Below are 14,539 nucleotides of genomic sequence, written 5' to 3'. Positions count from 1 at the left end.
CGTCATGTATGATCAATCAGCTACCATACTACCCTTGCTATTTCTGTGATATATAGCATGCATATAATGTAGTATGCATGTTTTCCACATGCATGGGATATTCAGATGACTCGCTACAGCTGGGTGCTGTATCCCACAATGCAAATTGCTCGGCTTTGTGTTTTCATTATGAACCAGAAGCTTCAACCACATTTTGCTGCAAAAAGTGTTTTTTTTTTAATGCAAAACCTGATTTAAAAATGTGAAATAAGCATTTCTAACAATAATTAAACATGCACATGCAGTCTGTTTGAAATGTTTATTGTTGCACACTGTTTCAAATACTTAGTATGTGGTATGAACTACATGCTGTGCAGTATGCATTTCTTCAAATCCCTTATTTCCCTTATTATGCAATAGTAATGGTGATGCTGCCTTCCCAAGCATGACTAACAGTGCTCCACACTGTTCCCTTCTAAAGCATATTTAGTTCTCATGCTTTATCTTTGTTCTCTAATCAGACTCTTTTATGTGTAAGGTGTAGTTACGCTCTTGACGAAAGCAGCAATTTGAAAGACATCTCCAGAGGGTCTCTCATACCTACAAGATAGAAGGAAAACGCCCTGAACTCGCGCTTTGACAACTCTCTGTACTTCGCACCGGCTCGTTTTCCTCTGTATACTTAGCAAGTAAGAGACCCGGGCCCTGCAATTAGGCGCTATAAACAAAGAGCGCAGGGTTACGATTCTGGAGCCGAGAAGCAGGACTCTAAACTACAGGGAAACCCTGGATCTCACATGTGCAGAAAGCATCATTAAAGGGTCGCGGCGCTGATTACAGTGCTCAAATGTTTGTGTTTTCACACATCGGAGCTCATCCACAAGCATTAGTCATGACCTGATCTCTCTCATTCACTGACTAACCACAAAGACACAACGAAAGGCCTTTATTAGCTCAGAGAGAATGCAGATAAACACTAAAAGTGCCTGATGACAGACTAACAGAACGCGTATACTCATAAAGAATGTATATGGGTCTTAATCTTTACCTGTGTGCTAAATGGAAAAATAAATGAAACACGTCTTAATTTTCTTTTCTTTTTAAAATGATAGACTGGTTTCTTTTATGGTGCATATATTGTACAACAAATACTTTTGTGCTCTTCAATTTACATTTTTTTGTGCTTGAAGATGATTGCCGCTGTTACATTTACATATGGTGTGCAATCTAAGATATGCATTTTGTTTATATATGTGTATTAGTGTTTATTGACTTTTTGACAATTTTTTAAAGGGGGCCTATAATGCCCCTTTTCACAAGTCTCTGGTGTCCCCAGAATGTGTTTGTGAAGTTTCAGCTCAAAATCCCCCACAGATCATTTATTATAGCTTGTCAAATTTGCCCCTATTTGGGTGTGAGCAAAAACACACCGTTTTTGTGTGTGTCCCTTTAAATGCAAATGAGCTGCTGCTCCCCGCCCCCTTTCCAGAAGAGGGCGGAGCTTTAACAGCTTAACAACAACAAAGCTGGAGAATCTCACGCAGCCAAAATGAGGATTGTCAGTAACGGTGTTCAGCCTTACATTGTTCAAACCGGAGTCGACACTGATGGAGAGACTCAGGAAGAAGTTACAACTTTTAGACGTTTCTGAATGGTTAGTGGATAAATTTATGTAGTTGCTGTGGAGTTGATTCAACTCATCCACTAGCATGTGCCGTCATGTTCATCTTTTGTGCAAATCCAGTGTTGAATTGATCCTCGTTTGTGAAGCAGTCCGGCATAAAATGATGCAAAACTCTACTACAACAACTCTTCCTCTTCTCTAAAGCAGCCCAACATGGCCCCGCCCCCTTTGTTGCATGTTCTCAGGGGCGGGGTTTATGTAAATTTTGGGGTTTGTGATGTCACCAACCCAGGAAGAAGCTCGTCGTAGTCCCTACCAGCCGTTTGTTGTAGTGATTTCTGTAAAAGAAAATATCTCCCTTTGCATTGAACTTTGAGCGTCGCAACTTTGCAGATGTTGTTTCTGCTCAAACAGCAACATTACACACTAACTAAAGTTAAAAAATCATAATCAAGGACCCCTTTAAATATTCTTAAAGTGTGTTTTGTACAGTTCATTGTACCATCCAGTCTGTCTGTCTGACAGAAAGTCGTTTTTGCAGTAGGAGAGTGTGTGTGTGTTAGACAATATAAAACAATAAAAGATTTCTTCATTTCTCTTTTTCTCCACAGAACGGCTTACTACACTGCATATAGACAAGTGTATCGACAGGAATACCAGAGGGTTTACAAGTGCTGCTCCGGATGGTCACGGCTCAACGGGGAGGCCGGATGCCTGTATCGTAAGTCTCCTTTAAATGTCATGTGATGAATCACAGTATTTACTGAAAAATGAAGCATGTGCCTGTGAACATCAATGAAATCCATATTTATGATGATTTTTTGAGGCCAACTATAGAGATTTTTAAAGGTCAAGTGATGTTGGTAGAATAACAGGTGGAGTTGGTCATAGTGATTTAGAGTTTTAGGCCACAGGTAATTAATTTTACAGTGGTGTAAATGTGTCCAGATTATAGATTAGAGAGTACTCAAACTCTAACATGAAGGTCTATGTATCTTTCTGAATGATTGTGGCTGTTAAACCACGTGAAGGAACTAGTCATGCTCTCCATTGTTCCCTTTTATAACTCTAACAAAAGCACAGTGGAATTAGGAAATTAGTGTCAAGATTTACTCTAATCCTCTTGGCTGTGGATTCTGTGTTTTATGGATTTAAGTAGAGTCAATATATTATGGTGAAATTTGCCCAGAAATTTCCTCAAACCGCATGATTTGAGGTATCATCATGTAGTTCAAATGGTGCGGTACAAATTACACACCACATTTTAACACTTAGGGTTGGAGGTTTGTTCAAACGACTGTAATGGTCATGCTGGCCTCAGCAACAAAGCACTGATCTCACTTTGCCTGAATTTGTTTTACTTTCTAAAGCCAGAAGACCCGGTCAGTAATTGGATTTCAGCAGCTCATCCCGTCTGCTGTCTGCTCTGGGTGGGGTCTCGTAATTTTCATTGTTCTGGTAACAAGAGAGCTCTTCTAATAGTTTGGCAGCGAGAGACTCTGGTTTGTCTTTTTTGTGCCTAAATGGATCAGATGGGAATCCTTTGATAGGATTTTATAGGACTGTCGTAGTCTGCATACCCTGATGAAGAGTGGCCTATAGCTGTGGACCCTTAAGGCAATGACAAAGTTATTTTTCCTTCTTCGCTTAGGGGTAAAAAGAAGTTATAAATTCCTTTGCAGTGGAATACTGTTAATGAACATTCAGGACAGGTGTTTTGATGACTATGTTAATATGCATCTGATCATAAAGACATGGATATGTCTGCACGAACTCTGCGATTCGGCACTCCAGTCAAGTCACGTTATGATTATTTATATTGCATACAATACAAAAGATTGCTTTAAAGACATCAGCTTAACGGTATTACACATGAAAACAGTCAGTAGCCAGGTTTCCATTACTGATTTGTGCAAAACCTTTGCGAAATTTTCTCAATGTCGATAAAAAACGAATGCAAAATGACAGCATTTCCATTGAACGATGTTATGTGACTAAAAAATGGGTGTTAGTAAGTTTAAGTATATTGCAGCCATTGCATTAGCCATTATTTTTAATTGAAGGAGATGTAGGCATGCTATCCAAGCATTACAAGGAAAGTCCCTTATACTTGGAAACGGCCACGTATGAGGTGTTTCTGGGTGTTTCTCACTCATATCTGCTTCGACGTCTTGATAATTTGTGGCATTTCTTTGTTGTTTAGAATCAAGTATTCCCATAATTCTCTGAAATAAAGGACTCTGTCTCATCTTCTGACCAAACATACCGCTCCATCTTTAAAGACTGACCGACTTTTACATACGCCATGTGACCCATAAACGTGAGGTTTTTTCCCATTGCAGTTTTGCAAAACATTCCTTTTTCGAATTGCTTGAAAAACCACCTCATGTGAGCGTAAAAACATTTTTGTTGCGATATATGGGAGTCTTTGCGAAATTGACATGTTTCCACTGGGTGTATTTTCAATTCGCAATTTCAATTTGCGCAATTTGAACAGCAATGGAAACACAGCTAGAGTTGCGTTCAATTAGAATTACAACTTCAGTTTCTACTATAAAGCAACTCTCCAGTGTGTTCATGTTTTTACTTACGTCTGACCTTGATGGACTGAACATAAGAAATGACAATTTCCACATCAAAGAAGGCGGAGCCTCAGAGCCACACCTACCTATTACATCATCACCACGGACCAATGGTAGTTCGAAGGTGTTTACCAGACGGATCAAACTTTTCCATAAAGTTTGCTTTGGCAAGATAATTCGAACTCTCCACTCAAACTCCAAACTGACTTTGTTTTGGCCTGATTTAGTTAGAAGTAAAATCATACATACGAGTTTATTCTATTTCGCTTGAAGTATATCGGCGCCTCAAGTAAGGCTAGACACCATATATTATCGATTTGACTGCACTGACACTATCGGAAGAGAGCAAAATTTCAAGCTGCTTTCATAATTGATGAAATTTGCAACATCAACACTTATTGAACTGAACTTTATCAACATTGAATAGGGCCCTATGAAATCCGTTTTATTTTTTCCCAAATTCCGTTTTATTTTTTCCCAAATTCCGTTTTTTCCGTTTTAATTTTTCTGGTTTTATTTATTTTTTGAGTCCATTTTAATGGTTAAATTAAATTTTAGTAATCAAAAAGCATGTCTATTTAATTGAAATAATGAATCTTGTCCAATTTACCAACAATTTAATAAAAGTTTAACAAAAAAAAATAATTTTTTTTTTTTTAGGGCCCTATGATAAACGTTTTATTCTTTCCCCTCAAATTTATTTTTACCAAATTCTGTTTTCTGGATTCCATTTTAATGGTTTAATTCCATTTTAATAATCAAAAAGCATGTCTAATTAATTGAATTATTAAAAACAACAATATTTATTTATTTATTTTTTTCAGAAGTTCTGTTGTGTATTTTAATTTATATAAATTTTTATAAATTTTATATAAATTTTATATATTTTTTATATTTTTGTATAAATTTTAATTTGTATAAATTTTGTATAAATTTTTCTGGCAATCAAATGAACGCATAGCATTTAATTTATCTTTTAATCATGAAATTAAACTTTTTTGTCAAACAATGTGCTGCACAACAGAGCTTTACTGTTAAAATTAAAACATGGAAGAAACACTGAGATTATTGTTGACTTTCAGAGCAGCTCTGGAGATGAATTTGTGCGTTCATATAGTGAGGCGACAGAGGACGAAAACACCGCGAGCGTCGCATGTGCTTCAGCGTGCGTGCGCCTGCGCGATTGTGTGTGATGCGGTGTGAGGTAAATGAAACTGCGCTTCCGCATCATTCATTTCAGAGTCACACAGGCATGCAGGATTCATGTTTAAATAGTCTTTTTGCGGTTTAATATTCACAGACACTAGTCTATATCGCGATTTAATTTAAGTGTACTGACCTGCTTTTAATTCATTCATCAAAAATTTGACAAATTCCGTGACATTCCGCGTTATATAGTAAATTCTGTTTTTATGACTGGATTCCGCGATTCTATCCGAGATTCCGTGATCACCAAAATTACAGGGCCCTAATTGAACTGACTCTTTCTTTCTGCACAGCTGCTAATTGCTGAACTCATTTCATAATTAATGAACTTTACACCTACAGGGTTGTCAAAAGTACCGACTTCGGTACCAAGAAATGTGCCACAAAAAATGTGACAATACCAGCATTTCCCCCTAGCATTTTAAGCGGATTCTAAAAACACCTCTGATTGGCCATTGTGTTCATATGCTCAACAGATATGTCTGCGATTGGCTACAATGATTAATGCTTCAAAAACATTGTAAATAGACATCTTTGAGAGTTTGAAAGTAGGCGTCTATCAGCAGATATATTTGGGACTTGCTGATAGATGCCTGCTTTCAAACGCTCCCGTGTGTATCTGTGTATGCGCTCGTTGAAGAGCTTTAAAAATGTCTTTTTCCTTATATTTGATGAAGTTTGCATCATTGATTGTTATTTTCCTGTTTATTATTACTGTTTGAAACTGTATTGCAAGCACTATATAAATAAAGATGACTTGACTGTTTAATATGACACGCATGAATATGAGGTTGTGAGAGGCAGAAGTACAGTCCGTTCAATAGCTTGTATTGTCTAAAAGACTTAGAGTTTTGTGCATGACATTTTCAATGTTTTGTCGACTTGATGATCCTCATTTTCATTGTCAAATCAAACCTGGCGTCTGCGCTGACTAAGGTCCATTGAGTCTGTTGTTCTCTTTTGGATGGAGAATTAAGCAGGACTCTACAGTTCCCAGAAATGGTTTTGAGACAGGGTCACATTCGGTCACAACGGTTCCTTGTACCCAAAACCCCCTGAACTAAATCCTTCTCTAAAATCAAGTTAATCAAGTTAACGTCCGCTGATCGTTTTCATGCCGGACTTGTGGCGGCTCGAGTGGTCTCATGCCAGAATGACTGACAGTTGCATAACAGTTTATCCCGCAAGTTGTGATTTTCTCCGGGGTTTCATTACTAGAGCCAACACAATCCTCAAAGACCTCTTTGTCTGTCTGAGAAGGTGAAACTACTCATTATACCTGCAAGATTTAGGCCTCGTCGCTGATCCAGCTTTGGTTTGTTTTTAAACACGCTCAGCATGCATTCCTGTACACCGCTTAACGTCTTTCCCTCTTCTGTCGTCTTTAAACTTTTATCTCTGCAACTTGAGACCTGGAAGCACTTTAAGAAATGGGACAAACTAATCACTCCTTTTTCTGAGCCGCTGAACATGGACAAAACACGAGTTGATGCTCACACCAGAAATCCCGCCGTCTGACTGGCACACGTTCAGAGCGTCTGTCTTCACAACCTTTTTGTTCAGCGTGATTCACTGGCCAGCTGGGATGGACAATCCAGAGGCTGTTAGATTTGTAGTGGCAGTAAAGCGTGTGGCAGTTTGGGTCTTGTTGAGGAGTTGAAAGGTCATCTCCGAGGTGTTGCCGTCATTCAGTGATCTGTTTTGACAAAAGGAAGCATGCAGTGATGGCTTTTCCTCACTTAAATGCTAATTAGTCTAATGTAGCAGTTAGGGTTAGAGTTATCTTTTTGACTCAGAGGCCCCCAATCATCCAAGACAGTATAGTTTGACTATAATGACAAAGCTGGCCTTTTTCAAATCTTTTTATTTACTGAAAGTAAGTGGTGATTTAAATGAGTTTAATTAAATATATGAATATTTATAGAAATATTATAAATATTATTTACAACAATATTTATTTAAAATAAGTAAATAAAATAATTATAAAATAAATGAATGAATTAATTAATTAAAATGAATTTAAAAAATAAATTAAAATAAATTAATTCCATAATTACAGAAATTTAAATAACTGAATGTTCTTAAGTGTTTAGACTTTTAATTACCAATGAATTTACAGGAACTAGAAGTGATCATTTAAATTTGTTTAATTAAATATTTAAATATTTACTGAAACTAAGTGGCGATTTAAATGTTTAATTAAATATTTGAATATTTATATAAATATTATAAATATTATTTACAACAATATTGATTTAAAATAAGTAAATAAAATAATTATAAATAAAATTAATTAATTAATTAATTAAAATGAATTTAAAAAATAAATTAAAATAAATTAATTCCATAATTACAGAAATTTAAATAACTGAATGTTCTTAAGTGTTTAGACTTTTAATTACCAGTGAATTTACAGGAACTAGAAGTGGTCATTTAAATTTGTTTAATTAAATATTTAAATATTTACTGAAACTAAGTGGTGATTTAAATGAGTTTACTTAAATATTTGAATATTTATAGAAATATTATAAATTATATTTACAACAATATTGATTTAAAATAAGTAAATAAAATAATTATAAAATAAATAAATTAATTAATTAATTAAAATTCATTAAAAAAAAAATCCACAATTAAAGAAGTTTAAATAACTGAATGTTCTTTAGGGTTTACACATTTAATTGCCAATGAATTTACAAAAACTAGAAGTGGTCATTCAAACTTGTTTAATTTAAATATTTGTATAAATATAAGTAATTATATTTATGACAATATTTATTTAAAATAAGTAAATAAAATAATTATAAATAATTAAAATAACTACATTTAAGTTTCAATAAGTGAATGTTCTTTAGGGTTTACACTTTGTATTACCAATGCATTTACAACTTTTATAGTTGTTTATTTTTAAGCAATGTCTGCACAATAAAATATTGTAGAGCTTGACATAACTATAAAAAAATCGTTTTATTAATTTCCATGACTTCCAGGTCTATAAATCACACTTTTAAAATTCCTTGATATATCCAGGTTTTCCAAGTCTGTGAAAACCCTGGTCCATAAATAAAAACAGTTGAGGGAACAAATTAAAATAAGAAAAATGACGTACATTTACCCCCTTTTTTCTGCTGTTTTAGCTCATTTTAAAGCATATTTATTCTTTTTAAAAATCATTTTAAGCCATCCCACCCCTTTAGTGAAAGCCATTGGTCTACTGGACACTTCTTCTCATGATCGTCCTGGAATGAAACTACTGGATCTCAAATATTTGGGAACCAGTTTTTATTGAAGTGTAATAAAGATTTTACATTGTGCTGACCCAATACAGTCTGAAAATTGTTTATTGTACAAAAGTAAACACAGATGCCTTTAAAATCAAACATTGAAATGTGTTAATTTGACCAAGAACTGCACAGACACAACAATATGCAAAATGATTAACCTGACATTGGCTGAGTTGGAAAATGAACAATTTAGTACAACATAAACAGCAGTAAATGCGTGTTTTACAGTATTTATAGTTTGAGTGTCTGGTTTCGAAATGTCAGTTGAATTTTGATGGTTTGATGCTCTTGGGAGCCGATAATTCACTGCATAAAACAAACTGTGGTCAGCATACAAACCACATTGTTTATTCTTGTTACAAATGAGCATGTGTTTAAAGTAGTCTGCATACTTGTCAAGGATGAGTGCATGTCACGCAACCTGTCAATGTCGGCATCTGAATAACTTCTACAAAGTGATAATGAATTTCCGCCAAAATACTGTAGCGTTTGATTGGACACATGATCTTTGGCTTCAACAACAAATGGGGGTGTAATTTCTCCTCTCTTTTAATAGGTAATAAGATAACTAATTTTGCTATCCAAAGAATGCACAATTGCATTGCATTTTATAATTGACCTGATTGTGTGCAACCCACCAGATGAAACTTCATTGAAAAGGCTTTTTGAGATTTGCATCACTTTGCAGAACTGGAACCCATAAAATAACACACATCAAGGCTGCTTTCGGAGAATTGCTTTGGTTTAATTTGGGAAGCGGGAAGACAAAGAAATTCTGTTTCTCATTCTAGTCTAAGTGTGTGCAAAACTTAATCCCGAAGCTGTTTACAAGTGGGGTTTTTTTGGGGTACGCTAACGCTATTTACTTCTTTGTTTCTCAAGTATACCAATTGACTCGATGACTTTTGATTGTAGAAGTGCCCTTGGTGCTTGAAGTGTGCTTCACGAGACTTCCTTCCACTTTAACAAAACGTGCACTCGAAAGTCCTCTTCTTTTCATTAGGGAGCAAAAGTCAGGAGCAGAAAGTGGCCAGTTATTTTGATTGATGCTGACGAGGTGATTCGAAACAGAACTGACCACCGATAATAGCGGCTATAAGGAGTGAATGGAAGCAGGTCTTTGTTGCTGCAGACGGGAATGTCCTGAACAAGGGCCAGGAATGTGCATAACTAATGTCCTGGGTGGTCTGTCCTCAGGACCAACAATGCCTGTTGTTGCAAACACAGTTAATTGTCCATCCCTGAGGTAGAAATGCTGTTTCATGTGTCCTTGAATTAGTTCATTTAAGGTGAGTGAAGATCGGCTAATCGCTCACAACAGCTCGTCTATCCATGTGGATTTCATTTATCAGACTCGGGCTGAAGGTATTTCAATGTTTCAATGTTTTTTGCCTTGATGAACATGAGTTCCAGCACATTGTAAATGATACAGCTAGCATGTTGGCCTGCTGGGATTCATCCCCATGCACTTTCTCCTCACGTGCTTATATTATGTAATATTATGCGCTTGTACTTTGCCAAAGGTTTATTCATATTAAGATATTGACAATGTAAATGCTAATTCTGATCAATGTTTTGATCCTAACTTGTGTTATTTGCTTTGGGTCATTAAATCCCCTTTTCACATTCTTTATATTGTACATTTTTTATTGACATGTATGCATGATAATTTTGTATGCATGATGACAATGACTTTGAACAACTAGTTTTTGCTTTTTTGAAAATAAAAATGTTTGAAATTTGATATATATATAATTATATACATTATAATATGATAACCGCAATTTTCATATCAGCGTGATATGGTGGTGGTGTCATTTCGCATGATAACATGTTAGCTCATGCACTTCATTATTCGTTATTTTGGTATTATTTATATACTATTGTAGTATTATTCATATTTTTTATGAGCTTTTATTTTTATATTTTCAGTTTTCATTTTGATTTTGTAATTTAGGTTAGTTTTTATTTTATTTATTTTTTTTAAAAAGTTTCTATATAGCTTTGATTTAATTTTTTAATTTTTTAATTTATTTCAGTTATAGTAGTAGTTTTATTTATTAACTTCTTTTATTTTATTTTATATTGTAAGATGTAATGATTTTATTTTGTTTTAGTTTTTATTTTATTTTTTTATTTTTTACTTATTTTTTTATTTATTTATTATTTTATTGTATTTTATTGCATTTTTTATTTTATTATATATATTATTTTATTTATTATTTTTATTTTATTTTTATATAATTTTATATAATTTCATTTATTTTATTTTATTTTATTTTAACAACACTAATGTACTTGTGTTGGTGATGTGGGTTTGAAACTGTCCCTGATAGTTAATCCAAGATTTTCAGACAGCTGGCAGATGTGATGTACTCTCTGTTTATTTTCAAGTGTTTGGTGTTATGATCTCAGTTTTGTACACTTCAGGTGTGTGTTTTCTTTCGGGTGTTAACAGGCTAATAGTACAGCAGAAACACTTGATGAAACAGCATGTTCTAATATCTTGTGTCAGCGTCCATGTGATCACCATCTCTCTTTCTCTGTCTCTTACAGCTGTTTGCAGTTATGGCGTGTGCTTTAATGGAGGTCAGTGTAGAGAAGGTTCTGCTCAACTCTGTGACTGTCCGACCGGCTTCAGTGGTCCGAGCTGCCAGTACGGTGAGTCCAAACAGACTGAACAGTTTCCATGCTTTGTTTCTAAATCTCATTTAGAGCCCAGAGACGTGTTTAGCTGTATACATAAAAAGTTTCATCCAGACGGTTCTGGCGTTTTAGGAGCCTTTGAAACCGGGTCCCAGAGTGAATAAATCTGAAAACGACACCCTTGCGTTTTTGTGTGTACAGCCAATTCATATATTTTGTGAAACGATAATGTCATCACCCCACGTCTCAACCCTAGTCAGACACGCTACGTCACGTAACAGCAACAACAACAATAGCGGATACATGCTTGTGTTTGTGCCGCAGAAGCTAATGAGCCTATTAGCTTTACTAAAGTAAAACTTTATTACTAAGCTTTACTAAAGTTTGCATACAGCACGCAAGGTCTCTGTTTTTAGTATATCTCTGTGGCAGAATTACAGCGCCACATACTGATCTGGCATGTATACTACATTGTTTTGAGTCGGTTTCAGTGGTTTCATGTGTACGCAGATATTTCTTAAGAGGATGCCATGTTTACGGAATTTTTGCTTTGTGTGGATGTGGCCTTATATTTCCAATGAAGATCTGAGAATATTAAATGGGGTCAGCTGGTATTAAAGGGGTAAATCACCGCTGGCAAAATGGACTTTCACTGAAACCTGGCTGTCTATGTGGTGGAAAGTTGAAAAGATGTTTAAAATCAGTGCGACCTGACTAGAGAAAACAGAGGAAAATGTGCTGTCTTCCGTTTTGCTGAAAAGGTAAGAAAACTATAACACCCATAATGCACTGGGCTTGTTGTCGTCCAAGGCCACGCCCAATCTGCTCCTATTGGATTGGCTTGGCCAATTGCTTCAGTAGGAAATACTTCTTAGCAAACTTTGTCAAAATGGCATCCACTTGTATTAAGAATTCAAAGAGTAAATGTTTAGCAGGAGTGAGTTATTTTCTGTTTCCTGTGAAGAACCCAGCGCTGTCCGATTTGACTGTCCGTGGGCAGGTATAGAAAAATGCGGAAGTACAATCTGTAGTTTTCACGAAAGCCCTGGAGCTGTCAAAACATTTTTGTTTTGCATTTTCAGACAGACTTTTGCTGACAAATACAAACCCGATTCCAAAAAAGTTGGGACACTGTACAAATTGTGAATAAAAAAGGAATGCAATAATTTACAAATCTGATAAACTTATATTTTATTCACAGTAGAATATAGATAACATATCAAATGTTGAAAGTGAGACATTTTGAAATGTCATGCCAAATATTGGCTCATTTTAGATTTCATGAGAGCTACACATTTCAAAAAAGTTGGGACAGGTAGCAATAAGATGCCGGAAAAGTTAAATGTACATATAAGGAACAGCTGGAGGACCAATTTGCAACTTATTAGGTCAATTGGCAACATGATTGGGTATAAAAAGAGCCTCTCAGAGTGGCAGTGTCTCTCAGAAGTCAAGATGGGCAGAGGATCACCAATTCCCCCAATGCTGCGGTGAAAAATAGTGGAGCAATATCAGAAAGGAGTTTCTCAGAGAAAAATTGCAAAGAGTTTGAAGTTATCATCATCTACAGTGCATAATATCATCCAAAGATTCAGAGAATCTGGAACAATCTCTGTGCGTAAGGGTCAAGGCCGGAAAACCATACTGGATGCCCGTGATCTTCAGGCCCTTAGACGGCACTGCATCACATACAGGAATGCTACTGTAATGGAAATCACAACATGGGCTCAGGAATACTTCCAGAAAACATTGTCGGTGTACACAATCCACCGTGCCATTCGTCGTTGCCGGCTAAAACTCTATAGGTCAAAAAAGAAGCCATATCTAAACATGATCCAGAAGCGCACCATGATCCAGAGGCTCATTTAAAATGGACTGTGGCAAAGTGGAAAACTGTTCTGTGGTCAGACGAATCAAAATTTGAAGTTCTTTTTGGAAAACTGGGATGCCATGTCATCCGGACTAAAGAGGACAAGGACAACCCAAGTTGTTAGCGCTCAGTTCAGAAGCCTGCATCTCTGATGGTATGGGGTTGCATGAGTGCGTGTGGCATGGGCAGCTTACACATCTGGAAAGGCACCATCAATGCTGAAAGGTATATCCAAGTTCTAGAACACCATATGCTCCCATCCAGATGTCGTCTCATTCAGGGAAGACCTTGCATTTTCCAACATGGCAATGCCAGACCACATACTGCATCAATTACAACATCATGGCTGCGTAGAAGAAGGATCCGGGTACTGAAATGGCCAGCCTGCAGTCCAGATCTTTCATCCATAGAAAACACTTGGCGCATCATAAAGAGGAAGATGCAACAAAGAAGATCTAAGACAGTTGAGCAACTAGAAGCCTGTATTAGACAAGAATGGGACAACATTCCTATTCCTAAACTTGAGCAACTTGTCTCCTCAGTCCCCAGACGTTTGCAGACTGTTATAAAAAGAAGAGGGGATGCCACACAGTGGTAAACATGGCCTTGTCCCAACTTTTTTGAGATGTGTTGATGCCACGAAATTTAAAATCAACTTATTTTTCCCTTAAAATGATACATTTTCTCAGTTTAAACATTTGATATGTCATCTATTTTGTATTCTGAATAAAATATTGAAATTTGAAACTTCCACATCATTGCATTCTGTTTTTATTCACAATTTGTACAGTGTCCCAACTTTTTTGGAATCAGGTTTGTAAACAATAATTTCTCTGTCCAGGTAATGCGGAGAAAGGATAAACATTGTTTGTTTGCATTTACTACTAGCAATACAAAGCGGGATGAATTTCTGCAAACTGACTTTTTAATAAAAACAAGCTGTTTAGATAGCTCTCATGTGAATAAGAAAAGGCCATGAAGCATTCTTAAAGAGTCCGTTATTAGTAGTTATAATGATTTTGATAGCATTTCCTTTTGAATAAATGCAAGTTTCCCCCCAACAGAGAGTTTTCTCGGGCTGTTTGAGTCTCTAATGTACTGAAAGCCAAGAATTTTATCTGTAACGGGCATTTGTAGCCAGTGAGAGAGGATGCTAATAATGGAGGATGTTGTTTTTTGGTGATAATCTACACACGACAGGAAATTCTTCACAAATCTTGCCCTACTTTTTCAGTTACTGTGGTCTCCTCTTTGTCCCGTGGAGCGATAACAGACGCTGGTTTTGAGTAATCTGAGAGCCGCTTGTGTCTCAAAGTGTTACAGGCGAGATTCAATTATTACACAGCTT

At 35.9% G+C, this 14,539-nt stretch overlaps 1 protein-coding gene across 1 annotated transcript in view; it reads left to right on the top strand.

The window, feature by feature from the left end:
• Positions 1–14,539, top strand: part of megf6b (multiple EGF-like-domains 6b) — a 93,136-nt gene that overhangs the window by 3,013 nt on the left and 75,584 nt on the right. Inside the window, exons 3-4 of the mRNA XM_048172497.1 lie at positions 2,215–2,324; positions 11,232–11,336. Coding sequence (XP_048028454.1) covers positions 2,215–2,324; positions 11,232–11,336 — 215 coding nt within the window. The remainder of the gene's footprint in view (positions 1–2,214; positions 2,325–11,231; positions 11,337–14,539) is intronic.

This window comes from Megalobrama amblycephala, linkage group LG21, assembly GCF_018812025.1.
Source record: "Megalobrama amblycephala isolate DHTTF-2021 linkage group LG21, ASM1881202v1, whole genome shotgun sequence".
Taxonomy (NCBI): Eukaryota; Metazoa; Chordata; class Actinopteri; order Cypriniformes; family Xenocyprididae; genus Megalobrama; species Megalobrama amblycephala.
This window is presented reverse-complemented; position numbering and strand designations above follow the sequence as displayed.